The sequence below is a fragment of the Cebus imitator genome, unplaced genomic scaffold, assembly GCF_001604975.1.
Source record: "Cebus imitator isolate Cc_AM_T3 unplaced genomic scaffold, Cebus_imitator-1.0 Scaffold132, whole genome shotgun sequence".
Taxonomy (NCBI): domain Eukaryota; kingdom Metazoa; phylum Chordata; class Mammalia; order Primates; family Cebidae; genus Cebus; species Cebus imitator.
In genome coordinates this window covers 1,266,374-1,290,308 of record NW_016107447.1, presented here as the reverse complement: position 1 = coordinate 1,290,308, position 23,935 = coordinate 1,266,374, and the positions used below count along the sequence as shown (strand labels likewise).

Genomic DNA, 23,935 nt, shown 5'->3' with positions numbered 1-23,935 from the left:
CTTAACACTGCTGACGTCCTATTTGGGAAGTTCTGTACCTTCAGAGGCAGCACCCCGGTTTGAAGGCTGGTCTACATTCAAGATCCTAGCAAGTCCTTCCCGTCCCCGGGCCTTAGTTTCCCCAACTATAAAATGGGGTTAGACGCAGCGATCTCTGGGGACCTGCCTAGCAGTGGGTCAAATAAATCAGCGGGGTGGGAGCTCCTGGAGGGTAGGAGTAGGGGTTGACTGGGAGCCAGCGGGCGCGCGGGGGGCGGGTCCCTTGGGGTTTCCAGCTCCGCGGGCGGGCGCAGCGCCCCGCAGGCCTCACTTCTCCTGGGGAATTCCGGGCGGGGTGCGGGCGGCGGGCCGGGGGCGGGCCGGGGCGGGGCGGGGCCCCGGCACCGCTGTCTATAAGATGGGTCGCGCGCCCGCCCGGGGCCACTAGCTGCTGCCTGCGCGTCCTCTCCCGTTCGCGGTGCCATGGCCTCCGCCCGTCTGTTCGCGCTGCTGCTGCTCTTCGTAGGCGCCGCCGCTGCCGAGTCGGTGGGTGCTTGGAGGTCCCCGGGAGGGGGGACAGGGGGCGGGGCAGGTCGGTGTCCCCTTTGTTCCCGGGAGCCTGGGATACGGCGGGGGGCAGATCAGGGGGTACGCCGCCCCCAACTGAACACCGAGGCCCGGGAAACTTTGTTGGAAACTTTGTTCCGGGGTCACGGGCCGGTTTCTCCACGCGCCGTGCGCCCCTCGCCTGTTGCTCTTGCCGCCTCCCCTGGCTTCAGCCCCAGGTTGCGGGCTCGTTAGTGACTAAGCCGGTGTCAACTCTTCAACTCCTACACTCTCGTCCCTTCCCTGGTGACCCTGGGGCAGGCTTGGAGCGCTGTATCCCTCTCCTCGCTCTCTGGGCGCCCAGAGCGGACGGTTTTAGGATCCGAGATGGCCTGGGGATGTGGGGGTGGGGGGCTGCGTGTACTCGGAAGGGGGAGGGGTTTAGGGCTGTGCGAGGCCCTCTTTCACACACCAGGGAGAACTGAGCCCTGACCTCAGTTCTGGCCCCGGCTCTGTCATTGACTTGTGACTTAGGGCAAAGTCCTGTCCTGAATCTCTTCCCAATACTGCACCAAGGGTCTGAGGGAATGGGGCAAGAGGGGACTGCTACTGCTTTAGGGTTTCTAGAAAGTTGGGGACCCTGCTTTTTCAAGGACAGAGGAGAGGAATGGCTTAGACTCAACACTTAGCCAGGAGCTGAGCCTCTGCTTTCTGCAAGAAGTATGTTCATTTTTCCTCAAATTGCAGATGAGAAATTGAAGCATCCACCTTGAGTGGGGTGAAGGGGACAGGGGGAGAGAAGACCTCAATGAGCCCAGAGAAACCTTTCCTTCTCACTGTCCACTGGTCTCGGTCGTAGCCGTCCCTGGGCCAGCAGAAGCTCTATCCATCCCCGCAGCCAGTTGAGGAGAAGGGAGGCAATCTCATCTGGGAAGTTGGGGGCATGGGAATTGCTGGTGAAGGCAAACTTGTCCCCTAGAGCCTGAGCTTTGTGTCCCCTTTGTGCCCTTTAGCCCCAGTTTTCAGAGCGAGTGAGTCCTTGGAGTTTAACCATTAATGTTAATTTCTTTGAAAGCCTTGAGGCTCCTATTCCTCTGAGTTTACTTAGGGGGAGGTTGATTCTGCCTGCAGGCTCTTGATGAGGAATGAATGAGACCCCTAGGCAATACTACTGGCACAAGTCCAGACAGGCCATGATGATTGCAAACATTAGCAGACATTGTTCTAGTAACTTTCTAATGGGTATTATCAAGGAGCTTAATTCCAACAACAATCCTACTGTGTACTGTTCTTAAACTGGTCCTGTGGCTAGAGAGGTTAGGTAACTTGCCTAGGGTCACACAGTTAATAAAAGCATAAGTCAGATTCAAATTTAGGCAACCAGGCTTCCAAGTTGTGGCTTTATCTTAATTTTTACTCTTTGTGCTACTCCAGTGTCCCATCCTTGGTAACTCAAGACAGATTTAGAATCTGTTGAGATTTTAGGCCCGGAAGGCAAAGGAATTCTGAGGTAAAAGAAAACAAGGCCAGAGTGAAGGTGGTGACTTAACCTAATCCAACGGGGAACGAGCCTAACCAAAGCACAGTGCTCTAAACTAGGCCCTGAAGGATATGTTGGGGTCTAGCAACTGGGGAAGCATCTGAAGGGCAGTACAGGGAAAAAGAGGAAAGGACCCAGGAGTTGCTGAGGTCACCATTTACCCAGTCACATGCCAGTTTCCTCCCAGGGGCTGCTGAGCCTGCAGGTACTTCAGGGCGAGGAGCAGACAGCTGTGTCCTGGGGGCATTCTGAAGGATGTGGTTTGGGGGAAGTGGACCTGCCTGGGTGGCCCGTCAGGGAGACGTCAGCCCTGCACAGCTGCTTCCTGAGAAAGGTGTCAAGTCTCATCCTGACCTCAGCTCTCCCCTTCCTGGCTAATGTCACAGACCTGGTTGTAACTGGGGCACAGGGCCTCCCCTTTGGCCTATCTCCTCCCTCTTTTCTGGGTTGTGGTTGGAAAAATCAGACCTAGTCACAGTTGGCTTGGACTGACAAGATAGATGATCCAGTATGGCCTTTTCTTTTTGCAGGTGGAGAAAAGTGAGGCCCAGGGAGAAGCACTTTGCTAATAGCAGTTAGGATTTGTAGAGTACTTTTTATATGACAGATATGCTGCATTTTATCCTCACCGAAAACCTATCACAGGGGGATTCTATTATGCCTGCTTTCCAAATGTGAGAGGTAAAATGGTACTACTTTGGGTTAGCAGAGAGCATCCAGGACACCAGGATCTCTGACTAGGAGTCCTCCCATTGTGGGTGGTGTTCCCCTCACTGTTCCACCATCCCCCTTACCACCCCCATGTTCTGGAAGGGAACCCAGGCTCAGTACCCAGCTGCCCTCTCCTCTGTTTGGCGGGGCTTGCTATACTAAACCAGTTCTTCCTGTCCAGCTGGGAGCATTCCCTGATCTGCCTTCCTGCCACTCCCTCTCTGACCAATTAAAGGCAGCCTTGTTTTGGGAGCCCCCTCCACCCAAAGGTGCTGCTGCCCAGGGCCACAGCCTACTTACTGACTTGGCCCCAAGCCCAGGCAGTTCTGGGGAAGTGTCTCCCACCCATCAAGTGTACTTCAGCTTAAGGACATTTCTGGTCTACTGCGTCCTCTTCTGGATTACATAGGAGTGGGCCTGGCAGCGGAAGCCTAGGGGCTTCTAGGACCCTTGAGTGAAAAGTGAGAGCTCTTGGGACTTGTTGAGCCCAGGGAGTTAGTAAACACCCAGGAAAATATGTGGGCCATGATTTGGAGAGTTCCATAAGTCGCAGGGGAGGCCTCTTTCTCCCTGGGGTGACATCCCCCACCTTAAAATGAAAGATTTGCCTCCAGAGTCCTTTCCAGCTTTGAATTTGATTAATAACTGAAATACCTGCTATTCAAAAGGGGTCTCTCTCTTGAAGGAATTAACTTGAGGGAATTAACATACTCCACCAAATTCTCAATCGCCTCCCCCTCCACCCCCACACACCCAGGGCAGGAACTCTGCTCTAGTTGTTTCTGTGAAATACCTGTCCCCTAGTTAGTTCTCAGGAAATGCTTGCATGAATGAATAAATTCATGTATGTTATTTTATTCTGAAAGGTTCATTAATGTTATTTATTGCTAGTATGCGTATCTCCCAGTACTGTGAGGTACTATTTTCTCTATTTTTACAGGAAATGGATGCTCAGAGGAATGCAGTGGCTTGCTAAGGTCAGAACCAGGTCTGACTGATAGGGCAAGGTGGCTGGTTTGAGTGTCCTCAGAATATTCCAGATGAGGAAATTTGCTGGGTTTGAAGGTAGATGCCCTTAGGTCGTACTTCGGCCTTGCTGGGTGACCTTGAGCAAACATGCCCTGTCTCTGGGTCTCAGTGTCCTCAACTCTAAAATAAGGAGGCTGGACCATTGCCTTGTAAGGGTCCTTCCTGCCCTCTAGAGCCCATTGATGAGGGGAGGGGCCCTTTCCTGGCCTCCTTGATAAAGAGTCTAAACAAATCCCAGTCTCAGAAGAGAAGTGGGGGTGGGGGAACATTCAGCTCCTGCCATCCCCAGCTCCTAGAAACAGAGGACTTTTCCAAGGACTTGGAGTGCTGAGCCGGCCTGAATGAGGAGCTGGGAAAGCCAGGCTGGGCTCCCAGCCCCAGCTCCCTGTTGGGAGAAGAGGTTGAAGCTGTCCTTCAACCTCCTGGTCTAGGCAGGCAGGTGTGAGTTCCAAATAAACGCTTAACATTGGGATTAGGGGCCGGACCATGCGCCATGAGTCACTGCCTGCTAGTGTAGCCTGCCTGAGTCACCCATTTCCTTTCAACCTCATGGCTAATAGGACAGCTCTGTGGTGGGGGTGTTGGAATGGGCTCAGAGTTTTACCTCGTCCTTTGGGAGTCACTGTTTCAGTGTCCAGGGCCTTGAAGGGACATGCAGGAAGCTGAGTCCTGTACCTTCACAGCCCGGTGCCTGCGTGCGGACCTTGACCTTGTACGGTGTGCAGCCAGTCCTCAAAATTGGGCTTTAGACCTCTGCAGAGCAGGTAGTACTTTTTTCCCCCTTAAGGCAAACCAAGGCTGCAACTGGCCTGCGTTATTTCATGGAGCAAAGCTGGTGCCATTCAGGTGCGGTTTGCCCCCAGGATTCTCTGATGTTTGTGATGCCTCCTCTTTGCTTCCTGGGGCTGGCCAGAGGGCATTGAAACTTCGGTTTGGTGTTAGGCAGACCTAACTCCAGACGTGCTAAATCCACGTCTTACTAGCTACATGAATTCGGTCATGCTGCTCAACCTCTGAGCCCAGCCTCCTGGTCTGTTAAGAAGATCATGATATCGGGATGGCGAAACTTAAAGGAGACGGCAGACTGTAAATAAAGGCACCTAGTGCCATGCCTGGTAGGGAGGAGGTGTTACTTAGTGACAGTTGCCTTCCGTGCCCAGGCCACCTTCATGCCAGGGGGTCCTATGTCTGAAGATTCTGAGCCCAGGTCTCCTGGAAAGCTTTCTCCCATCCCCTTTATTTACCCCCACAGCTGGGAGGTGGGAAGGTAGAAGTCTAGGGTGGGGCCGTTGGAGTCCAAATCTCCTATTTGTTTATCTTAGAAGTGGGCTGTTTGCTAATTATGGAATGAGTTGATGTTTAAACAAGAACTAGCTCTGGGCAGCCCCACCTCTCCTGCTGGGATCTGCTCAGCCCTGTGCGGAACCGTTTGCAGCCTGGAGGGAGAGGGGGCAGGGGGGTTGCCAAGGCTACTGGACCACTCTGGACACTGCCAGGACTCAGGGTCAACCTCCTGTGTTGGAGGGGCAGTTTCTAGTCCTAAGGAGGCTGAGTGACTTCAAATAGCACTTTGAAGGGTGGGGTGTTTGTTGGTGGACTGAAAAGGTACAGTGTTCTCAAAAGCCAGTTTCTTGTGTGTTTTCACTGCATGGTGCCCTAGAGAGGGAGGAGAGAGAACACATATGTCAACAGTTAGGGTCTCATTTAACCTTGGAAGAACAAGCCTGACTTCGTGGGCTGGTTTGTCATTAACTAACCCAGGGGTGACCTTTGGGCGCATTCTTGTACCTCACTGGGGCCTCTCTGGCCCTATCTGCTGAAGGCTGGGTGACTGGAAAGAGGGTACAGAAAACTCGAGCCCCCATCCTAGCTCTGCTGCTCACCCAGGGACATACACAGTTAATAAGTCACTTCGTTGATGTGAACCCCAGTGTCCTCTATAAAACACCTGTGACACTCAAGGGTCATAATCGGTGTTTGGCAAACTTGTAAAGGGCTGGCTTTGTTAGCACCTAGACAAGGGTTCTTAACCTGGCCAGACTTTGGCTCTGGGGAGGTGGTGTCTGTGCACATGTTGAAAATGTAAACTGACAGTTACAGTTATTGGGGTTCAGACCTTTTTATCCTTTTCAGGAGGCTCCAGTACTCCCTAAAAGGTCACTCTGATCTCAGCAGGTCTTTCTGGCTTTGACCTTCTACAGTCATCCTTCCTCCCTCCCCCACTTCCCAGACTGGTTCAAGCCTCCTGTTTCCCCCAACCCCCACCCTCAGCCCAGACCTTCCTACTTAGTGGCTGCCACCCCTTCGGGCTGCATCTCGCCCCTCCCCCATCCTCCAGGCCCCGGAGCTCTGCTGCTCCAGTTTTCTCTGGCACAGTAGAAGAGGCTGCTGGTCAGGTGACACCTGGGGTAATGGAAAGGGGAGGCAGGGAGAGGCTGGTATGTGTGGAAACAGTGACTTGGTGAAGCCCAGCAGTCAGCGGCCAGGCCTGCGGGGACTGGCGGTACCACTCTAACCTCTGGGCATGGGGGTAGGTGTGGCACATGGCAGCCCGGTTACCCAGAGTGGGGATACTCCTTGCTTTGGGGAAGCCCTGCTGGAGCCATCTGTGAGACAGACTGCCCAGGTCTGGAGCATGGCTTCCCCAGGGGGCGGTAGGGGAGGCTGGGAAGGGGCAGGAAGCCAGCACCCAGGGCTGATCTAATCAGTCAAGACAAGGCTTCAGCGTGGGCTCTCTACTCTGCTCTGAGAACACAGAAGGTTTGTTTACATCCCGAGGGCCTCCCTGTCCCTCGGATCCAGCAGGGATTTCGGATCTGCTGCCTAGATTACAAGCTCCAGCTTCAATGCACCTCTGTCTCTGAGGCCCTGAGGGAGGCAGCCCCCTCCTGGCTGTCTCCACTGGTAATCGGAGCAATGCCCAGCTTGGTTACTGGGCTGGGACAGAGGAGAGGCTTGTCTCTTTGAGACCGGTCTTTTATAGATGGGGAAACTGAGGCTCAGAGAAGAGAATTGTCCACGATCATCCAGGGAGTTAGGGAAAAGGGTACTGGATTAGCTCCTGGCAGGGAGATGTCCAGAGACTCCCGAACCCTTCCCCCATTTCTAGCTGGCACCCTAGGATCCTGCAGTTCTTGCTAGGGAATGGGCTGCCCGGAGGCTTGGTGAAAAGCTGGTTGCTGGCCGTGCCAGGGCTGGTTGTCTCCTGAGTGATTGTGTTCAGAGTAACCCGACCTTGAAGGGGACATTTGAACCCTCACTCCACCCCCACTCCCAGACCTGGTTTAACTATTCAGGTATCAGAGCACCAGACCAAGAATTGGTGTGTAGGGTTTTTTTTAACCTTCTAGTTTTTTTTTTTGCTCCTAAGTAGAATTTCAGGTGTTTCTGGTTACTGCCATTTGCTCCTTCGGGAAAGATAAAAATCATCTTTACCTCTATCTGCTTAGGACAGGTGGTCAAAACTGTGTCACCTCAGGCAGGTCTCTGGCCATCTCTGTGTCTTTTTTGTGTGTGCACAGTCTGAAGGGACCTGATTCGCTATTGAAAAGTCTCTGGGCTCAGAAGCAAAATGATAACCCATTAGAGGTTACATTCCTTTACAGTTTGCAAATCACCATCTCTCTGTCCACAGACTAGCTTCCTTCCAGCAATGGAACTGCCTCTGCACGTTTTCCCAGGTCTCTGATCCTCTGAGCACTAATCCCACTGGCCAGGAGGAAGGCAGGTGGGGGTTAATCACAGCCACTGTTCATTGATCACCTGCTGTGTCCCAGGCCACGTGCTGGATCCCTTGCACACACGAATGCATTTCACTTAATCCCCATCACCCTGCAAGGTGCTACCATCCCCAGTTACAAAAGAAGAAACAGGATTTCAGAGATGAAATAAACTCCCAAGCTCATATAGTTAGGAAGTGGCAGGACTCACACTTGTGAGTTTGCCTTTATGCACAACCACTCTGGGTGGTAGAATCACAATGTGGGCCCCAGGTTTTAGCCATTCTGGGGAATGTGTGGCCCTTAAGAAGTGGGTGGGATAGGGGAGAACAGTGACTACTAGCGCACGCTGCTGGGGGTCTCCTGCCAGAAATCACTCTGGTGGGTCTAGGAGTTGGAGCCTCGGGTACTCACCATCCCCTTTCCCTACTAAATTTGGCTTGCCCAGTTATTACCCTTCTGGTCTTGTCTCCTGAAAGAAGGGTAAAGTGTGTCCCTGCCCCTACCTCCCCTGGGGAGGAGCCAGATGGGGGGAGGCTCTCATTAGTTCACAGTTATCCAAGCCCTGACCCTGAACTCCTCCCTGGCGCCCCAGCCAAGTTTCTGTTCCTTTGTTTAAGCAATATCATTTTCACCTCTGTTTACTCCGGGGCAGGAGCAGGGATGCCCTGGAGCCCTGGCCCAGGTGGCGTGTTGCAGACTGGCTGGTGGGTTAGGCTGGAGAGATGTGATGAGTGGGTGGCAGTTAGAAGCCTAGTTGTGGTTAGGATGTGGTCTTGAGAGAGAGCTGGATTTGAATCCCAGCTCTATTGCTTTCTAGTTGCATGACATTGGTTAAATGACTCAGCTGAACCTTAATTTTCTCATCTGCAAAATGGGTAGAGCACCTTGCAAGGCTGTTTTGCCAATTAAATGAACTTGTATAAACAAAGTACCCAGCATGGTGCTTGGCAGGTAGTGGATACTCCTTTAGTTGCTCATGCTTTTCCTGGGGTGACAGAAGCCATAGGATTTGGGGATAGGGTTGGGATGGGACCTTTTCGTAGGTTCATGCCTATAGCCAAAGAACTAGATGGGAAATCTAACTGAAGTGACAGCTGCCGCCTGTGGATTTGCTGAGACCCTTAGGGGCAGCCAAGACCCTTGAAGGGAAGAGGAGACAATTCCAGTCTGAGAGCCAGGAGACCTAGGTTCTAAGTCCTTCTCTGCTGCCAGCTGCTTGGATGACCTTGACAAAGTCCCTTGTCTTCTTGTCTGTTTGCTAGGTTGTAAAATCAGATGCCGTCTGTTGGCAGGTGTTAGTTTCTATAGAACAAAAGAGCACTTGCCCTCCCTTCTTTCTCCCCAACAGTCTGGGGAAGAATCTAGGATTTCTAAACCCCCAGGCACCAATCCCAGATCCCCACCAGCCACAGGGCCAGCTGCATCTGTGGGACCCAGGCCCACAGCCCTATTTTTTTATTTTTTGGAGACAGGGTCTTTCTCTGTCACTCAGGCTGCAGTGCAGTGGCACGACCGTAGCTCCCTGCGGCCTTGACCTCTTGACCTCCTAGGTTCAAGTGATCCACCCACCTCAGCCTCCCAAGTAGCTGGGACCACAGGTGTTCACAACCACATTTGGCTGATTTTTATAGAGATGGGGTTTCACCGTGCTGCCCAGGCTGATCTCGAACTCCTGGGCTCATCCTCCCACCTTGGCCTCTCAAAATGTTGGGATTAAGCCACTGTGCTTGGCCACCACTGTCTTATTAGTTGGTAATTTCTGTTGCGTGTTCATGAAAAGGACAAAGATACAGGGAGACTTGAGGGCCCAGGGAGGGTGCCTGTGCATGTACACACATGAACACACGTGCCTGGGCAAAGGTGGGGTGAGCTGAGCAGAACAGACCACATTCTTAGCCAGGAGCAGGGTGGAGTCCCTTTCTGGTCAGGGCTGGGCCCGGCTGCTGGGTGGCCTGGTTCTTCAAAGCCACCCCAGACTGAATGGGCCTTATCTGAAAAGCGGGTGGAGGAGAGGGGGGCTGTTGGTGCCTTCCCAACCTTTACACAAAAAAAGAGCGATCGCCCACAGTCCCGCGGGGTTTGGCCTGGTCTTGCTGGCTGAGTCCTAAATGGCTCTTGCCCACCGGGGAGTTTCCTTCCCTCCTGTCAGAGGTCATGGTGGAGAGAGGTCCAAAACAGGGCAGAGAGTGGGTTTCCAGAGCTCCAGGAGGGACTTCATTCCCTGTGTCATCTCATCACTAGTGGGAGATGGAAGGAGTTTCTTCTTAGCCCCTTGACTGGCTGTAGGAGGGAAATCCTGGGCTCATCTAAATGCAGCCTTTGAAGACTCCATCCTTTCAGAGTTTGGAATAGGATTAAATCCCTGCCGTGCCACAGAGCCCCGGGGTGACTTTAGACTAGATTCGTTTCTGTTTTGGAAACCCTGTATAGAAAAGAAGGGTTAAGGATGAACCGGTGCCCTCGAAGAGGGCTGAGCTGGGGATCTTGGTTTCAGCCTTGGTTTTGCCGCTGACTTGGCTGCAAGATCTTCACACCCCACTTGCCCTCATAGCCTTCATTTCTCTAATGTAAAACGGAGGTAATTCCTGACGGTCAGTGGGCACGCTAATCCCATGGGTTGTTTTGAAATACTCCTTAGCACTTTGACGTACTAAAAGAGAGGCTGATGCATAAACAACATTCCTTGGCTTCTGGGGGCACTGAGGGGTAGAGAAAGGTCTCTCAGCCTAAGACAAGTCTTGTAATGGAACTACAGCCCCAGCTGGGGACTGTGACCCTGTCAACAAATTGCCAAAGTGTACCTTCTTTCTTTCTCCTGGCTGGATTTGACCCCCACTTAACAGGGCTTCCTTGGAGCCTGGGGTAGGCTGATGACCCAGTGTACATATGTGTTCCTGCATGTGTTTATGTGTTTGTGGTTAAAGCCCAGGTGAGTGATGCCTGGGTTCTGGTCTAGTGTGGCTACTTCCTGCTTGTGTGACCTTGGAAGAGTGACTTTACCTTTCTGAGCCCTTGTTTTCATCTTTCCAAAAAGGGACTATGAAAAGGACCTAGACAGGCTGTGTGCTTGGTTCAGGCCTGTCACTTGGGCTCCTGGGGGATCTGCAGCAGGAGATGGAGGTAGGAGCACAGGGACCCAGCCCTTAGGTACAGGCACTTGGGTAGCCACGAGGAGCTTTCCTCCTGCTCTGCCAAACCAAAGCCACAGGCACGGGCTATGTGCGGGGGCTTAAATTCCAGCACCAGCGGCCCAGCAGCTCCTGATTCCCGAGCCATGAAGTCATCTCTGACCAGGGCTTAACCTCTCTGGCCTCCCACCCCCACGGGTGCCAAGCATTCAGCAGAGATTCTCCCCACTCCCTGGGGTGAGAGTGATTCCTGCCCACTGCCTTCCCTGCAGCCTGACCCTGCTCTCTTCCGGGAATCCAGCATCCTCCCCCTGTGGGGGCGGAAGAGGGAGCGTGAGGTCAGGTTCCACCTGCCTCTCCCCGGAAGCCCAGTGGCGGGAACACAGGAGTACCTCCCAAGCAGCTTTCCTGAGCCTCTCCTGCAATGACAATAGCCTTATCTAAGGGAAAGATGTTCCTTCTCAGACACCCTCCTGTGTCAATGGCAGTCTCAGCTGAGTGAAGGACAGTCTGGGGTGTCTGAAACAGAGACCTGGCCTCTTTCTATCCTGAGTTATGTAGCGAATGCTCTGTATGACCTTGGGCAAGTCCTGTGCTGGGGTCAAATCCAAGTTGTGTGAAACGGGAGGACAGGAGCTTCCTGGGTCCTGGCATTCTGTGGTTCTAGGCAGACACCCGGCTCCTGCAGTTACGGGGTCTGGGGGAGATGGGATGTTTTGCAGCAGGAGGGGCATGGCGTATTGAACTTGATGAAAAACCCCAACTCTCCTGGCAAATACTAGGCACTTTCATGTTTTAATTAGTAGAATAATGAACTTTGCTCAGAGCTGCTATTATCGGGGCAAACAGAAGCCTGGGCCCAGAAGCCGGAGGAAGGGTGATGGGCATCCACATGTTTTCTGTGCCCTTGAGGGATCTTTGTTCCCACTCCGTGGAACTGCAGGCTGGGAGCGGGGTGACTGATATACTGTAGGGCTGCCCTAGACCTCTGATACTTTCCTTTTGAAAGCTGTTTGGTGGGAGTGAACCTGAGACTCTGTCGTGATCAGCTGTGTCTCCACAGGGTAGCAGCTGAAGGACACTTATGGGTACTGGAGTGGATGGTCAGGGAAGGCGGGGATTGCGCCTCTCGGGGTCTGCACTGTGCTGGCAGCAGAGTAGATCTGTGGGAGATGTTTGGAAGGCAAGACTGAATCCAGGAGTGCACTTCTGAGTCATCAGGTCTGGGCAGCACCCTGACCTGAGGCTGTCCTAGGGTGTGTGTGAGCCAGCCCTGTCTGTCCCAGCCCAGACTGACTCAGCTGGGAAAAGTGTCCTGGACTGGGTAAGACCGGAGCCAGCAGCCCACTCTCTGCCCTGTGTGAATCAGAGGCTGCTGCATCACAGAGCCCTGGAGTGGAGCATCCCAGGGCCCCGTGCATGGGACTCCCGGCTCTGAAGTCAGGCAGGCCTGTGTGTGCAATCCTCACTCTGCCATCTGCCAGCCATGTCACCAAAAGAAAATGACTTCCTGGGCTGTAAAACTAAGTTAATAACATGCCTTCAGAGTTACTAAAAACAGGGACTGGCACATAGCAAGTCCTTGGTAAATGATACCTAGCCATATTAATAATTTGATTATTACCTCAAATTTGAATATTATAGGATGTAGTGGGGCCCGGGCAGGAAACTGATGACTTATTATTTTTATATTTTTTGAGACAGGGGTCTCACTCTGTAGCTCCGGCTGGAGTGCAGTGGCACGATCTTGGCTCACTGCAACCTCTGCCTCCCAGGTTCAAGCAATTCTCCTGTCTCGGCCTCTTGAGTAGGTGGGATTACAGGTACATACCACCGTGCCCGGCTAATTTTCACATTTTTAGTAGAGATGGGGTTTCACCATGTTGGACAGGCTGATCTTGAACTCCTGACCTCAGGTGATCCACCCGCCTTGGCCTCCCAAAGTGTTGGAATTACAGGCATGAGCCACTGTCCCCAGCCTCATTTACTATTTTTATTTGCCCAAAATGGGAAAGAGACTTGCCTAAGGACACATGGCAAGTTAAAGGGAGAGTGGGATCCAGGACGCAGGTCAGACCGTGGCCTGGTCTCTTCCTAGTTTCTGAATTCACACTTCACTAGCTTTCGGGGTTTGACTGTCATGGAGCATGGTGGATGTTGGCTGATGTGTCTCCTTTCTTTATCCTAGATACGAGAGACTGAGGTCATCGACCCCCAGGACCTCCTAGAAGGCCGGTACTTCTCCGGAGCCCTACCAGATGATGAGGATGTAGTGGGGCCCGGGCAGGAACCTGATGACTTTGAGCTGTCTGGCTCTGGAGATCTGGGTACGGAAGGTGTGGTGGGCAGGTGTGAGCACAAACCTGGAGGGAGTGGTGGCCTCACCGACCAGGAGGGTGACCATGCCTTGAGACTTGGATTTTTGTGGGGCTTTTCCTGAAGTGCCTTCCTCCTTCTCAAAAAAAAAAAAGGGGGGGTGGGGGGAGATAAAAGTAACTGGATTAACTGTTTCCATCCCTGAGAGCCCCTCATGGGCAAGTTGTGTGCTGCTTTGAAGTCACTGGTAGCTCTGGGTTTTCTGAGCTCCAGCCTGAACCTCTCCTCATAGGTTCTTCTCTTTGCTGCAGAGCATGGTGGGGGTGGGGTGAGGGCAGGATGGGTGGCAGGACAGGGTGGGAGTGGGGAAGGAGGACCCAAAGAGTGTTTTCCTTTCTTTGAAAGGAAAAGTTCCAGCATGGGCAACATGGTGGGAGCTTGGCTCTACAGAAACACAAAAATTAGCCAGGCGTGGTGGCATGCATCTGTAGGAGTCCCAGCTAATTGGAAGGCTGAGGTGGGAGGATCCCTTGAGCCTAGGAGGTTGAGGCTGAAGTGAACCGAGATCATGTTACTGCAAAGAAAGGAAAAGTAGCAGCTTAGAAGTGGGGATGAGGTGGGAGGGGGCACGAGTGAGCAGAGAAGTGATTGGGAAACCAAGAACAAGTATCCGCTTCAGAGGGGATGGGGGTGGGTGAAGGGCCCAGACAGCTAATGAGACCTGCCCCTCCTTTGTGCAGGGAGGTGTTAATAATTGCAAGTTATAGCTTTGGAGTCACTCACATAGTCCTGAGTTCAAGTCTCCACCCTGTGTGAACTGAGCCTCAGTTTTCTAATCTGTATAATGGGAATACTTAAGACAGTACATCAGTGTTATGCGAACTGAACTGATTTAAAGCTTTTGGCACACACCAAGCACTCAGTAAGTGTGTGTTCAGTTTTTGAAAAAAATAAATTTTATGACTGGGCATGGTGGCTCATGCCTGTAATCCCAGCACTTTGGGAGGTTGAGGCGGGCATATCACGAAGTCAGGAGTTTGAGACCAGCCTGGCTAACATGGTGAAACCCCGTCTTTACTAAAAATACAAAAATTAGCCTGGTGTGGTGGCAGGTGCCTGTAATCCCAGCTACTCGGGAGGCTGAGGCAGGAGAATTTCTTGAACCCGGGAAGTGGAGGTTGCAGTGAGCCGAGATCGCATCACTGCACTCCAGCCTGGGTGACAGAGTAAGACTCCATCTCAAGCAAAATGAATAAACATATAAATAAATAAATTTATTATGTGCATTTAAGGCATACAACATGATGTTATGGGATGCGTATAGATAGTAAAAAGGTTACTACAGCATACCTAATTAACACATTCATCATCTCACATAGTCACCCAGTAAATGTTTTAATATTGCAATTGGAGTTTTCCTTCTCAAAAGTTAATTCTCTGAGGATCTTGTTAAAATATAGATTTTGATTCAGTCAGCCCTGAAATTCTACATTTTTCTTCTTTTTTTTGAGATGGAGTCTTGTTCTGTCGCCCAGGCTGGAGTGCAGTGGCACTATCTTGGCTCACTGCAACCTCTGCCTCCTAGGTTTAAGCAATTCTTCTGCCTCAGCCTCCAAAGTAGCCGGGATTACAGGCACCTGCCATCATGCCCGGATAATTTCTGTATTTTTAGCAAAGACATGTTTTATTATGTTGGCCAGGCTGGTCTCGAACTCCTGACCTCAAGTGATCCACCCACCTTGGCCTCCCAAAGTGCTGGGATTACAAGCATGAGCCACGATGCCTGGCCTTGAAATTCTACATTTCTAACCAGCTCTCAGGTGTTGCTGTTGGTTTTTGGATCCACACTTTGCATAGCAAGGGTTTGGAGCTAACGAAGCCTTTGCCCAGCTGCCAGCTCACACGTTCCGGTGAAAGAGCCAGGGGGTGGGCCTTAGGAGCCCCAGATGGATGACTGAGGTGTAGGGATAGGGAAGCTCCCTTGGTGGACACTAAGCATTTGACAGCTAGTTGTAAGGTGGAACTCCCACCAGGCCTGGCTGAAGGGGTCGTTTTCCTGGGGTAATGGACCTCACACTCACACAGCTATTCTGACCTTACAGATGATTTGGAAGACTCCAAGATGGGCCCTAAAGTGATCCATCCTTTGGTAAGTAGCTACATGCTTCCACCTCTTCCACTTTGCTTATCTATAGCAAACTTATTGGAAAAGGCAGAAAATGCAGCCCCCACAGGCAGAATAAGTGAGGGATCTTACCCCACTATGCAGGAAGGCTTTTTAAAAATCTGGCCCTGGGCTGAGCATGGTGGCTCAGGCCTGTAATCCCACAACTTTGGAAGGCTTGAGGTCAGGAGTTCAAGACCAGCCTGGGCAACATGACGAAACCTGGTCTCTACAAAAAATACAAAAATTAGCCGGGTGCGGTGGCCTGCGCCTGTAGTCCCAGCTACTTGAGAGGCTGAGGTGGGAGAATGGCTTAAGTCCAGGAGGCTGAGGTTGCAGTGAGCCAAGGTCGTGCCAGCGCACTCCAGCCTGGGTGACAGAGCCAGACCCTGTTTAAAATAAAAAAAAAAATCTGGTCCCAGTCTCATTTTGTAGGTTGCTGGAAGGCCATCCTCCCTGCAGGAGTCGTCACCGTCAACACCAACTCCTTTTCTGTACATTTATAGCTATTTCCTAGCATTGATATAAAAATATGTATACAGGCCAGGTATAGTGGCTAACACCTGTAATCTCAGAACTTTGGGATGCTGAGGTGGGCAGATCACCTGAGATCAGGAGTTCAAGACCAGCCTGGCCAACATGGTGAAACCTTGTCTCTACTAAAAATACAAAAAGTTAGCCAGGTGTGGTGGTGTGCATCTGTAGTCCCAGCTACTTGGGAGACTGAGGCAGAAGGATAGCTTGAACTCAGGAGGCAGAGTTTGCAGTGAGCCGAGATTGTAACATTGCACTCCAGCCTTGGCAACAGAGTGAGACTCCATCTCAAAAAAAAAAAAAGGTATATATATAATTCTATGAACTGCGTTTTTTACTTAGAGTGGTCATGAGTATTTCCCTGAATAATTAAATGTTCTTGTCATTTTTATAGGCTGCATAATAGTTTACCCGATTCCCTTTATTGATGAAAAAATGGTCTATAATTTCTTAAATTTTAAAATTAAAACACTGCAGCAAGCATCTTTTTTATTTTTGCAGAGTGGTGAGTTTTCCAAGAAAGGAAGAGGAGGGCAATTCCCAGAACTGGGGGTCCTCCCCTTTTTAGACCACATAGAATAACTTCCTGACTTTGCCAGGGGTTTGTAAATTGTCATGGCGCTGATTGGGACTGTCTCTTAGCATGCTAATGTATTATAATTAGTGAATAATGAACAGCAAGGCCGACTAGAGGTCAGTTTTGTTGCCATCCTGGTTTTGGTGGGTTTTGGCCAGCTTTTTATTGCAACCTGTTTTATCAGCAAGGTCTTTATGACCTGTACCTTGTACCGACCTCCTATCTCATTCTGTGACTTAGAATGCTTAACTTACTGGGAATGCAGCCCAGCAGGTCTCAGTCTTATTTTACCTGGCCCCTAATCAAGAGGTAGGCACTCTGGTTCAAACACCTGACATTTCCCTTGCTCCCTTTTATAAGAGAACCCTTAATCCTAAGGGTTGCAGAGGGACAAAGATCCATCTTCTGTAACTTCTTCCTGCTGAATAGGGTAATGATATTCCCTCTTGTATCTACAATAGAGAGGAGCTCAGTCAGAAAGTGCCAGTATGGTGAGGGCCGTTCATAACTCTTAGTTCTGACAAAAGGTGATATCCAAAGTCCTCCAATCAGCGCTGCAGTCTCTTTCCTTTGGGTCGGGGTCTCCTCTGTCTTATCCCTTCTGTGGTTCGCCAGAAAGATGTTACCAGAAAGCGGTCTTGATCCAGACCCCAAGGGAGAGGGTTCTTGGATCTTGCACAAGGTAGAGTTCAGGGTGAGACCATAAAGTGAAAGCAAGTTTATTAAGAAAGTAAAGGAATAAAAGAATGGTTACTTCATAGGCAGAGTAGCTGCAGCAAGCATCTTGTACACAGTCTCTGAAGAGCTCCTTATGATGGAGTTTCCAGGGAAAAATTGCCACCTTTAAAGGGCAAGCAATGTCTCAGGTTTTGCCAAATTGCTTCCAGAGCAGTTGCTCTAGAATAACCATTGGCCAGCAGTGCATGCGAGCACCTGCTTCCCTTTTGCCTTGGTCGCATTCATTTTTCTTTTCTTTCTTTTTCTTTTCTTTTTTTTTTTTTTGAGATGGAGTTGCTCTGTTGCCCAGGCTAGAGTGCAATGGTGCGATCTTGGCTCACTGCAACCTCTGACTCCTGGGTTCAAGAGATTCTCCTTGTAGCTGGGATTTAAGGCGCCCACCACCATGCCCAGCTAATTTTTTTATTTTTTAGTAGAGACGGGGTTTCATCGTATTGGTCAGGCTGGTCTCAGACTCCTGACCTCAGGTGATCTGCCTGCCTCGGCCTCTCAAAGTGCTGGGATTACAGGCGTGAGCCAACGTGCCCAGCTGATTGCATTCATTTTTCATTTGGGACAGATATAGAAAAGTTGGGGATAAGGATTTTGGCAGCATAATTGTGGAGCGGCTGTTGCCAGTTCCTGCTCCAGGACCACATGGTTTAGCTGAATATGGCAGAACCAGATCCTCTGCCTGGCTGAATGTTCCTGTCCCCTGCCCTGAGTGTCTCCTAAAATATGCTGAGTGTCTCTTCCCCTTTCCACCCATCCAGGTGTCTCTAGATAATCACATCCCTGAGAGGGCAGGGCCTGGGAGCCAGGTCCCCGCCGAACCCGAGAAACTGGAGGAGAATGAGGTTATCCCCAAGAGGATCTCACCCTTTGAAGAGGGTGAGGATGTGTCCAACAAGGTGTCCATGTCCAGCACCGTGCAGGGCAGCAGCATCTTTGAGAGAACAGAGGTCCTGGCAGGTAAGGTCCCATGCTGTTTCTAAAATGCCTTGAAGGGGGAAAGGGGGCTCCATGGCGGAGAGCACCTGCAGGCAGAGATGCCTCCAGCCCATGAGGCTCCTTGATTCCCCTTCCTTTTGCCCACTTAGGTTGCCCTAGAACATTGAAAGACTATACCTCCTTATGGGGTGGCTCTGACTGTGCAGCCTGATGGAGGGAGAGGAAGAAGTGCCTATCAAAGGCTTCTAGAAAATAGGCATTGAGTCGTTCCCTTGCCTTAAGTTCTTTTCATTTATTTTTCAAAGGACTTTCACTGTATGGGTTTGGCATCAGGGAGTTAATCATTAAAAGTTAATTTCCCTTGAAAGTCTGGAGGCTCCTTCAAATTGGGTTATTTTCCCCTTCCCCTACTCTATCACTTGGCAGCCTTGTGACTTTGGCCGAGAAGCTTTTGAACTGGATAAGCCTCAGTTTCTTATCTGTAAAATGGGTACAGTGATACCTCCTGGGGTTGATATAATGAGTCCATGAAAAAAAAAAAATGAGATCACTTTGTACACTGTAAAGAGCTGTTCTGATTTGTTAATGTTGTTTGTCGTTAAATTGTCACTGACCCCTTCAGTAGGTGAGGCACAGGGTGTCTTCATGTGAGAGCCTCAGGAAACAGAAGTTTGGCCTCAACCGAGAGTTCTTTACTGGAATGTGCATTGTGAGGAAAGATATGTCCCAGAGTGTTGTCAGCTGGATGGAGGGAACTCCCCAAGGTCATGCTGAGGGCCAGTCTGGATGAACCGGCCTGGCAAGTGGGCACCCTGGGCCCATGCTGGTAACTCCTGTCTCCTGGGAATCAACAGGGCCAGCAGCTCCAAGGAGGCTTGAGCTATAGGGAAAGAGCCCTGTGCCAAATGTCAGTGGCCTGGCTTCATCCAGGACAGATGAAAGGTCTCACCTGTCTCTGGTAAGGAGGGTCCTTGGGGGCACAACCCCAGGTTACTGGGCCCACCTCAGCCCTGACCCTGGCTTCTTGGCATCTCAGCCAAAATTCTTTTTACTTTTCTTTCAAAAGTAAAAAGATTTGATTAAGGTTTTGGATTTGCATTAGGTGTTGCTTTAATTAACTAAAAGTTCTATGGCTTCCAAAGAAAAATTTGAAAACCACTGATTAATCCAAGCAACTGCTTCTTATACATGGGGAGACTGAGGGCCAGGCTTTGGGCCACATAGTAAGAAAGAACTGAAGCCAGTTTATCTGTTGAATCTTCCATTTGAGAATTATACAAGCATAAGAGCCTTATGTGAAAAGTTACGTTGTTAGCTGGTGAAGTGGAATCCCCCTTCCAGAAGCTTTATTCAGCACCCAGGAGCTTGATTAAATGCTTGTTATATGCTGTATGATTCCTGTGCCCCTCACTGAGTCCCTACAACACAAAACTGAGTCTAAAGAACTTATATGAAGTCACAAAGCCAGGAAGTGGTAGACCTGGCATTTAGACCTAGGACCACAGTCAGCTTCTGAGCCTGTGCTTGAAACTTGACCCTGTGGGGTGTCCCAGCACAGACCCAGGGCCTCATGGAGGAACTGGGGACATCAGAGGGAAAGGCGATAGAGACAAGAATAGGGTTGATGCCTCATATTCCATGTGCTTTCTTTGGCACCTCCTGGGGGTACTTTTTTGCTGCTTTTTCATAGGAATTTTTTGATGCTTGCTCATACCTAAGAAAGAACCTTGCTTGAGTCCTCTGTGCCACTCTGTCCCCATTGTGTACATAGATTTGTAGTGTGTGCAGGGATGGAAAATTAATCTTCTTAGCCTAAGACCGAATTAGGGGACTCAATCTGCCACAGAAGGGATTCTGTGAGGCATCCCTGCCCCTAGCAAACAGGAATGAGTCATTCAGGCCACCTGGCAAAGTGGACAGATCAGACCCACCAGACCCACTCAGATCCCATCTTTGCCCAACACCAGCTTGGTTCTCCTCTTGGAGCCTGAATGTGTCATTTACTCAGCACCTCCTGTTGTGTACACCTGATTCAGGGGGCTCGGGACACAGATACAAACCTCAGACCTTTACAGTGAATGAATCTTGAGAATATGCTATGCACTAGGAGCTGTTCTAAGCACTTTAAGTGGATTAATTTATTTAATCCTTAGGATAAATGTATGAGAAAGGTATGGCTGTTTCCATTTTGCAGTGATGGAGATGAAGGAAACTTGTCCCAAATCACACAGCCAGGAAGTGAGAGAGGTAGGAGTGGAAACCAGGCCTTAGCTACTGAGTTGTGTATGTAATTGTAGCTTAAGAGCTTGGAAATTAGTATGTTCTGGATGTGTGCACTTTGGATGTACCTACCTGCCTATGAAGTGTAGGCTGTCTAGGTAAATACGCACACAGGGAGAGCTAGAATGTGCCGCTGTGCTAAGGACTGCAGGATGAATATGTCTACAGGGATTTCCATAGCCTGCCGCTTTGCTTTCTCCTGTTCCTGGCTCAGTTAGTGCTAGGCTGTTGCAGGGAAGTCCGCTTGGTGTTTGGAAAGAGCCCAGGCTTTAGACACAGGCAGATGTGGGTAAATAGTGGCCTTGTCACTAGCCCTGTGGTCTTCAGTGACTTAAAATGCTAACAACCCCCTTCTTATAATTGGGGCCATGAGGTCAACTTAAATAAGGTATTGGCCGGGCACAGTGGCTTATGCCTGTAATCCCAGCACTTTGGGGAGCTGAGGCAGGCAGATGAGGAAGTCAGGAGATCGAGACCATCCTGGGCAACATGGTGAAACCCTGTCTCTACTAAAAATGCAAAAATTAGTTGGGCATGATGGCATGCACCTGTAGTCTCAGCTACTCGGGAGGCTGAGGCAGTAGAATCGCTTGAACTCAGGATGGGGAGGTTGCAGTGAGCCGAGATCGTGCCACTGTACTCCAGCCTGGGTGACAGAGCGAGACTTCACCTAAAAAAAAAATGGGCATCAACTTGCCTGGCACAGGCAGTGGTGACGGTGAGGATGTCTGGTTGTAAGAGAACTGACGGGGGGAAAGAGAGGTGTTCATCCCTAGGTCCTGATGAGGAGCTCTCACCCCTGCCTCTCCTCTCTCCTCTCCAGCTCTGATTGTGGGTGGCATCGTGGGCATCCTCTTTGCCGTCTTCCTGATCCTACTGCTGGTATACCGCATGAAGAAGAAGGATGAAGGCAGCTATGACCTGGGCAAGAAACCCATCTACAAGAAAGCCCCCACCAACGAGTTCTACGCGTGAAGCTTGCTCCTGGGCACTGGCTTGGACTTTGTGGGGAGGGAAGCCAGGGGATTTTGAAGGGTGGACATTAGGGTAGGGGGAGGTCAACTTAATACTGATTTGTCAGTATCTCCAGCTCTGATTACCTTTGAAGTGTTCAGAAGAGACGTCATCTTCTACTGCTCTGCTAGGTTCTTCTTGATCTTTGGGCCTCAGTTGCCCTGGCAGAAAAATGGGTTCAACTTGGCCCTTCTGAAGGCAAGCCTGGGATTGGATCATGTCTTAAACTTCCAGTTAAGAATCTAGGTCTGGCCTCAAGCCCATACCGAACATGCTTCATCCAGAGCTCCTCTGAAGCCAGGGGGCTAATGGGTGTTGTGTGAGTCCCGGCTGGATGTCCACCCCCAGTGGCCTTCCTCCCTCCCTTTCACAGCCTGTCTCTCGGCCAGGAACTGGGGGAAGGACCTAGAATCGCCTGCATCTTGAGATGTCTCCGCAAATGGGTACTTGTGATCACACTGCGGGAGTCTCTGTGGTATATATCTTGGGCCATTCTAGGCTCTTTTGAGTGACTTTTAGAAACCCCCCTTTTTTTATTTAGGGGGGAGGATGGGGAGAAGAGCTGAGAGTTCATGCCGAAATGGATTTATAGAATATTTGTAAATCTATTTTTAGTGTTTGTTTGTTTTTCTAATGGTTCATTCCTTTGTGCAGAGTGTATCTCTGCCTGGGCAAGAGCGTGGAGGTGCTGAGGTGTCTTCAATCTGCACATTTCCACAGCACCTGCTAAATTTGTATTTAACGTTTTTTTTTGTTTTTGTTTTTGTTTGTTTCTTGAAAATGAGAGAAGAGCCGGAAAGATAATTTTTATTAATTTTTTTTTTTACTATTTATAGCTTTAGATAGGGCCTCCGCTTCCCTCTCCTCTCTTTGTTCTCTTTCATTAAACCCCTTCCCCAGTTTTTTAAAAATACTTTAAACCCCCCTCCTGATGATCTTGGCCCTTTCTGAAGCTGCTTCCGCTTATAAAATAGCTTTTGCCGAAGCATAGTTTTTTTTTAGCAGATCCCAAAATATAATGAAGGGGTTGGTGGAGTATTTGTGTCTGTGTTCTTATATTATTATTCTTCCCTGGTCCTAGAAAAATGGATAAATATATTTTTTCAGGAAATAGTGTGGTATTTCCAGTTTGATGTTGCTGGGTGGTCGAGTGAGTGAATTTTCACGTGGCTGGGTGGGTTTTTGCCTTTTTCTCTTGCCCTGTTCCTGGTGCCTTCTGATGGGACTGAACAGCTGAGGTGGATGGTTCTGTCCTTTCTGCCTTCTGTTTGGGACCCAGCGGGCGTGCTTTGGTTTGCTTTCTTCAAGCTCTAGCCTGTGCTATTCAATACAGTAACCACCTGCGGCTGTTTAAAGTTAAGCCAATTACAATCACATAAGATTAAAAATTCCTTCCTCAGTTGCACTAACCACGTTTCTAGAGCCGTCACTATATGTGGCTCATGGCCACTATATTCACAGCAGAGAGCATGTCCATCTATTGGACAGCACTGTTCTAGAGAACTAAACTGGCTTAACGAGTCACAGCCTCAGCTGCGCTGGGACGACCCTTGTCTCCCTAGGTAGGGGAAGGGGGAATGGGGGAGGGCCGATGAGGCCCCAGTTGGGGCCTGTTGTCTGGGACCCTCCCTCTCCTGAAAGGGGAGGCCTGGTGGCTTAGCCTGGGCAGGCCGTGTCTCTTCCTGACCCCAGTGGCCGGGGTGAGGGGAATCATCCTTCTTTGCTGCACCAGTGGCCATTAGCTCTTGTCACCACCCCCACTGAGGGTCCCAGCCGGCTGGATCCTCTTCTGTCCCCCACTGCCCTTTTCCCCCCTGGGCTGAGTTGGAGCAAGCACCTCCTCTGTAGGCACCTCTCACACTGTTGTCTGTTACTGATATTGTTTTTGATAAAAAAGATAATAAAACCTGGTACTTTCTAGACTGCCTGCCTCTGTCCTTTTAGTTCACAACGAGTCATCCTTTTGGGGCTCTGCACTCCCTTGATCTCAGTGGAGCATGAAGAAACTCCCCGGACCAAATCCCCTACCAGGTGCCAGACATGCTGGGGGTGGGCAGGGGGTGGGAGCAGGGATGTAGGAAGGCAGGAAGGGGCCTAGAGAGGGGGGAAGACACCAGAACATGCACGCTGATGGCTTGCGCAGCGTGTCACTCCTATGTCAGGGTTTTGTTTAGGTGGCACTGTGCTGAAATAGCAAACACAAAAATTTTTTTTTTTTTTTTTTTTTTTTTGAGATGGAGTTTCACTCTTGTTGCCCAGGCTGGAGTGCAGTGGTGCGATCTTGGCTCACTGCAATCTCCGACTCCCAGGTTCAAGGGATTCTCCTGCCTCAGCTTCCTGAGTAGCTGGGATTACAGGCATGCACCACCATGCCCAGCTAATTTTTGTATTTTTAGTAGAGATGGGGTTTCTCCATGTTGGTCAGGCTGGTCTCAAACTCCCGACCTCAGGTGATACACCCCCCTGGGCCTCCCAAAGTGCTGGGATTACAGACCTGAGCCACCTCGCCCAGCCCAAAAATCTTTGAATTTAGTCGCCAACCAGAGAAATCAGGTTTCTCATGAAAATCCAGATTTCTTGCTTTTCTTGGGAAAAATAACCTAAAAAATTGGCCACTGTCGGCCTACCTGGCAACAAGGGAGAGCTGCTGAGCAGCAGGCACCCATCTAGAGGTGGGCTCTCTATACCAGTTTCTGTTTGCTTCACTCAGGGTACCACTGCAGCCAG

At 50.5% G+C, this 23,935-nt stretch overlaps 1 protein-coding gene across 1 annotated transcript; it reads left to right on the top strand.

The window, feature by feature from the left end:
• The first annotated feature begins 386 nt into the window (after positions 1–386).
• SDC4 (syndecan 4) lies at positions 387–23,130 on the top strand. The gene is made up of 5 exons (XM_017541214.2): positions 387–525; positions 12,844–12,982; positions 15,074–15,120; positions 17,737–17,935; positions 21,018–23,130. Exons 1-5 carry the CDS (start codon positions 463–465, stop codon positions 21,167–21,169), a joined length of 600 nt encoding a protein of 199 aa, XP_017396703.1. The 5' UTR covers positions 387–462; the 3' UTR covers positions 21,170–23,130.
• Positions 23,131–23,935: the final 805 nt, after the last annotated feature.

Coding starts and splice junctions, on each gene's coding strand:
- SDC4 (XM_017541214.2), top strand. CDS start 463: ATGGCCTCCGCCCGTCTGTTCGCGCTGCTGCTGCTCTTCGTAGGCGCC. Junction 526..12,843: donor GCGCCGCCGCTGCCGAGTCG/GTGGGTGCTTGG, acceptor TCTTTATCCTAG/ATACGAGAGACTGAGGTCAT. Junction 17,936..21,017: donor GAGAACAGAGGTCCTGGCAG/GTAAGGTCCCAT, acceptor TCTCCTCTCCAG/CTCTGATTGTGGGTGGCATC.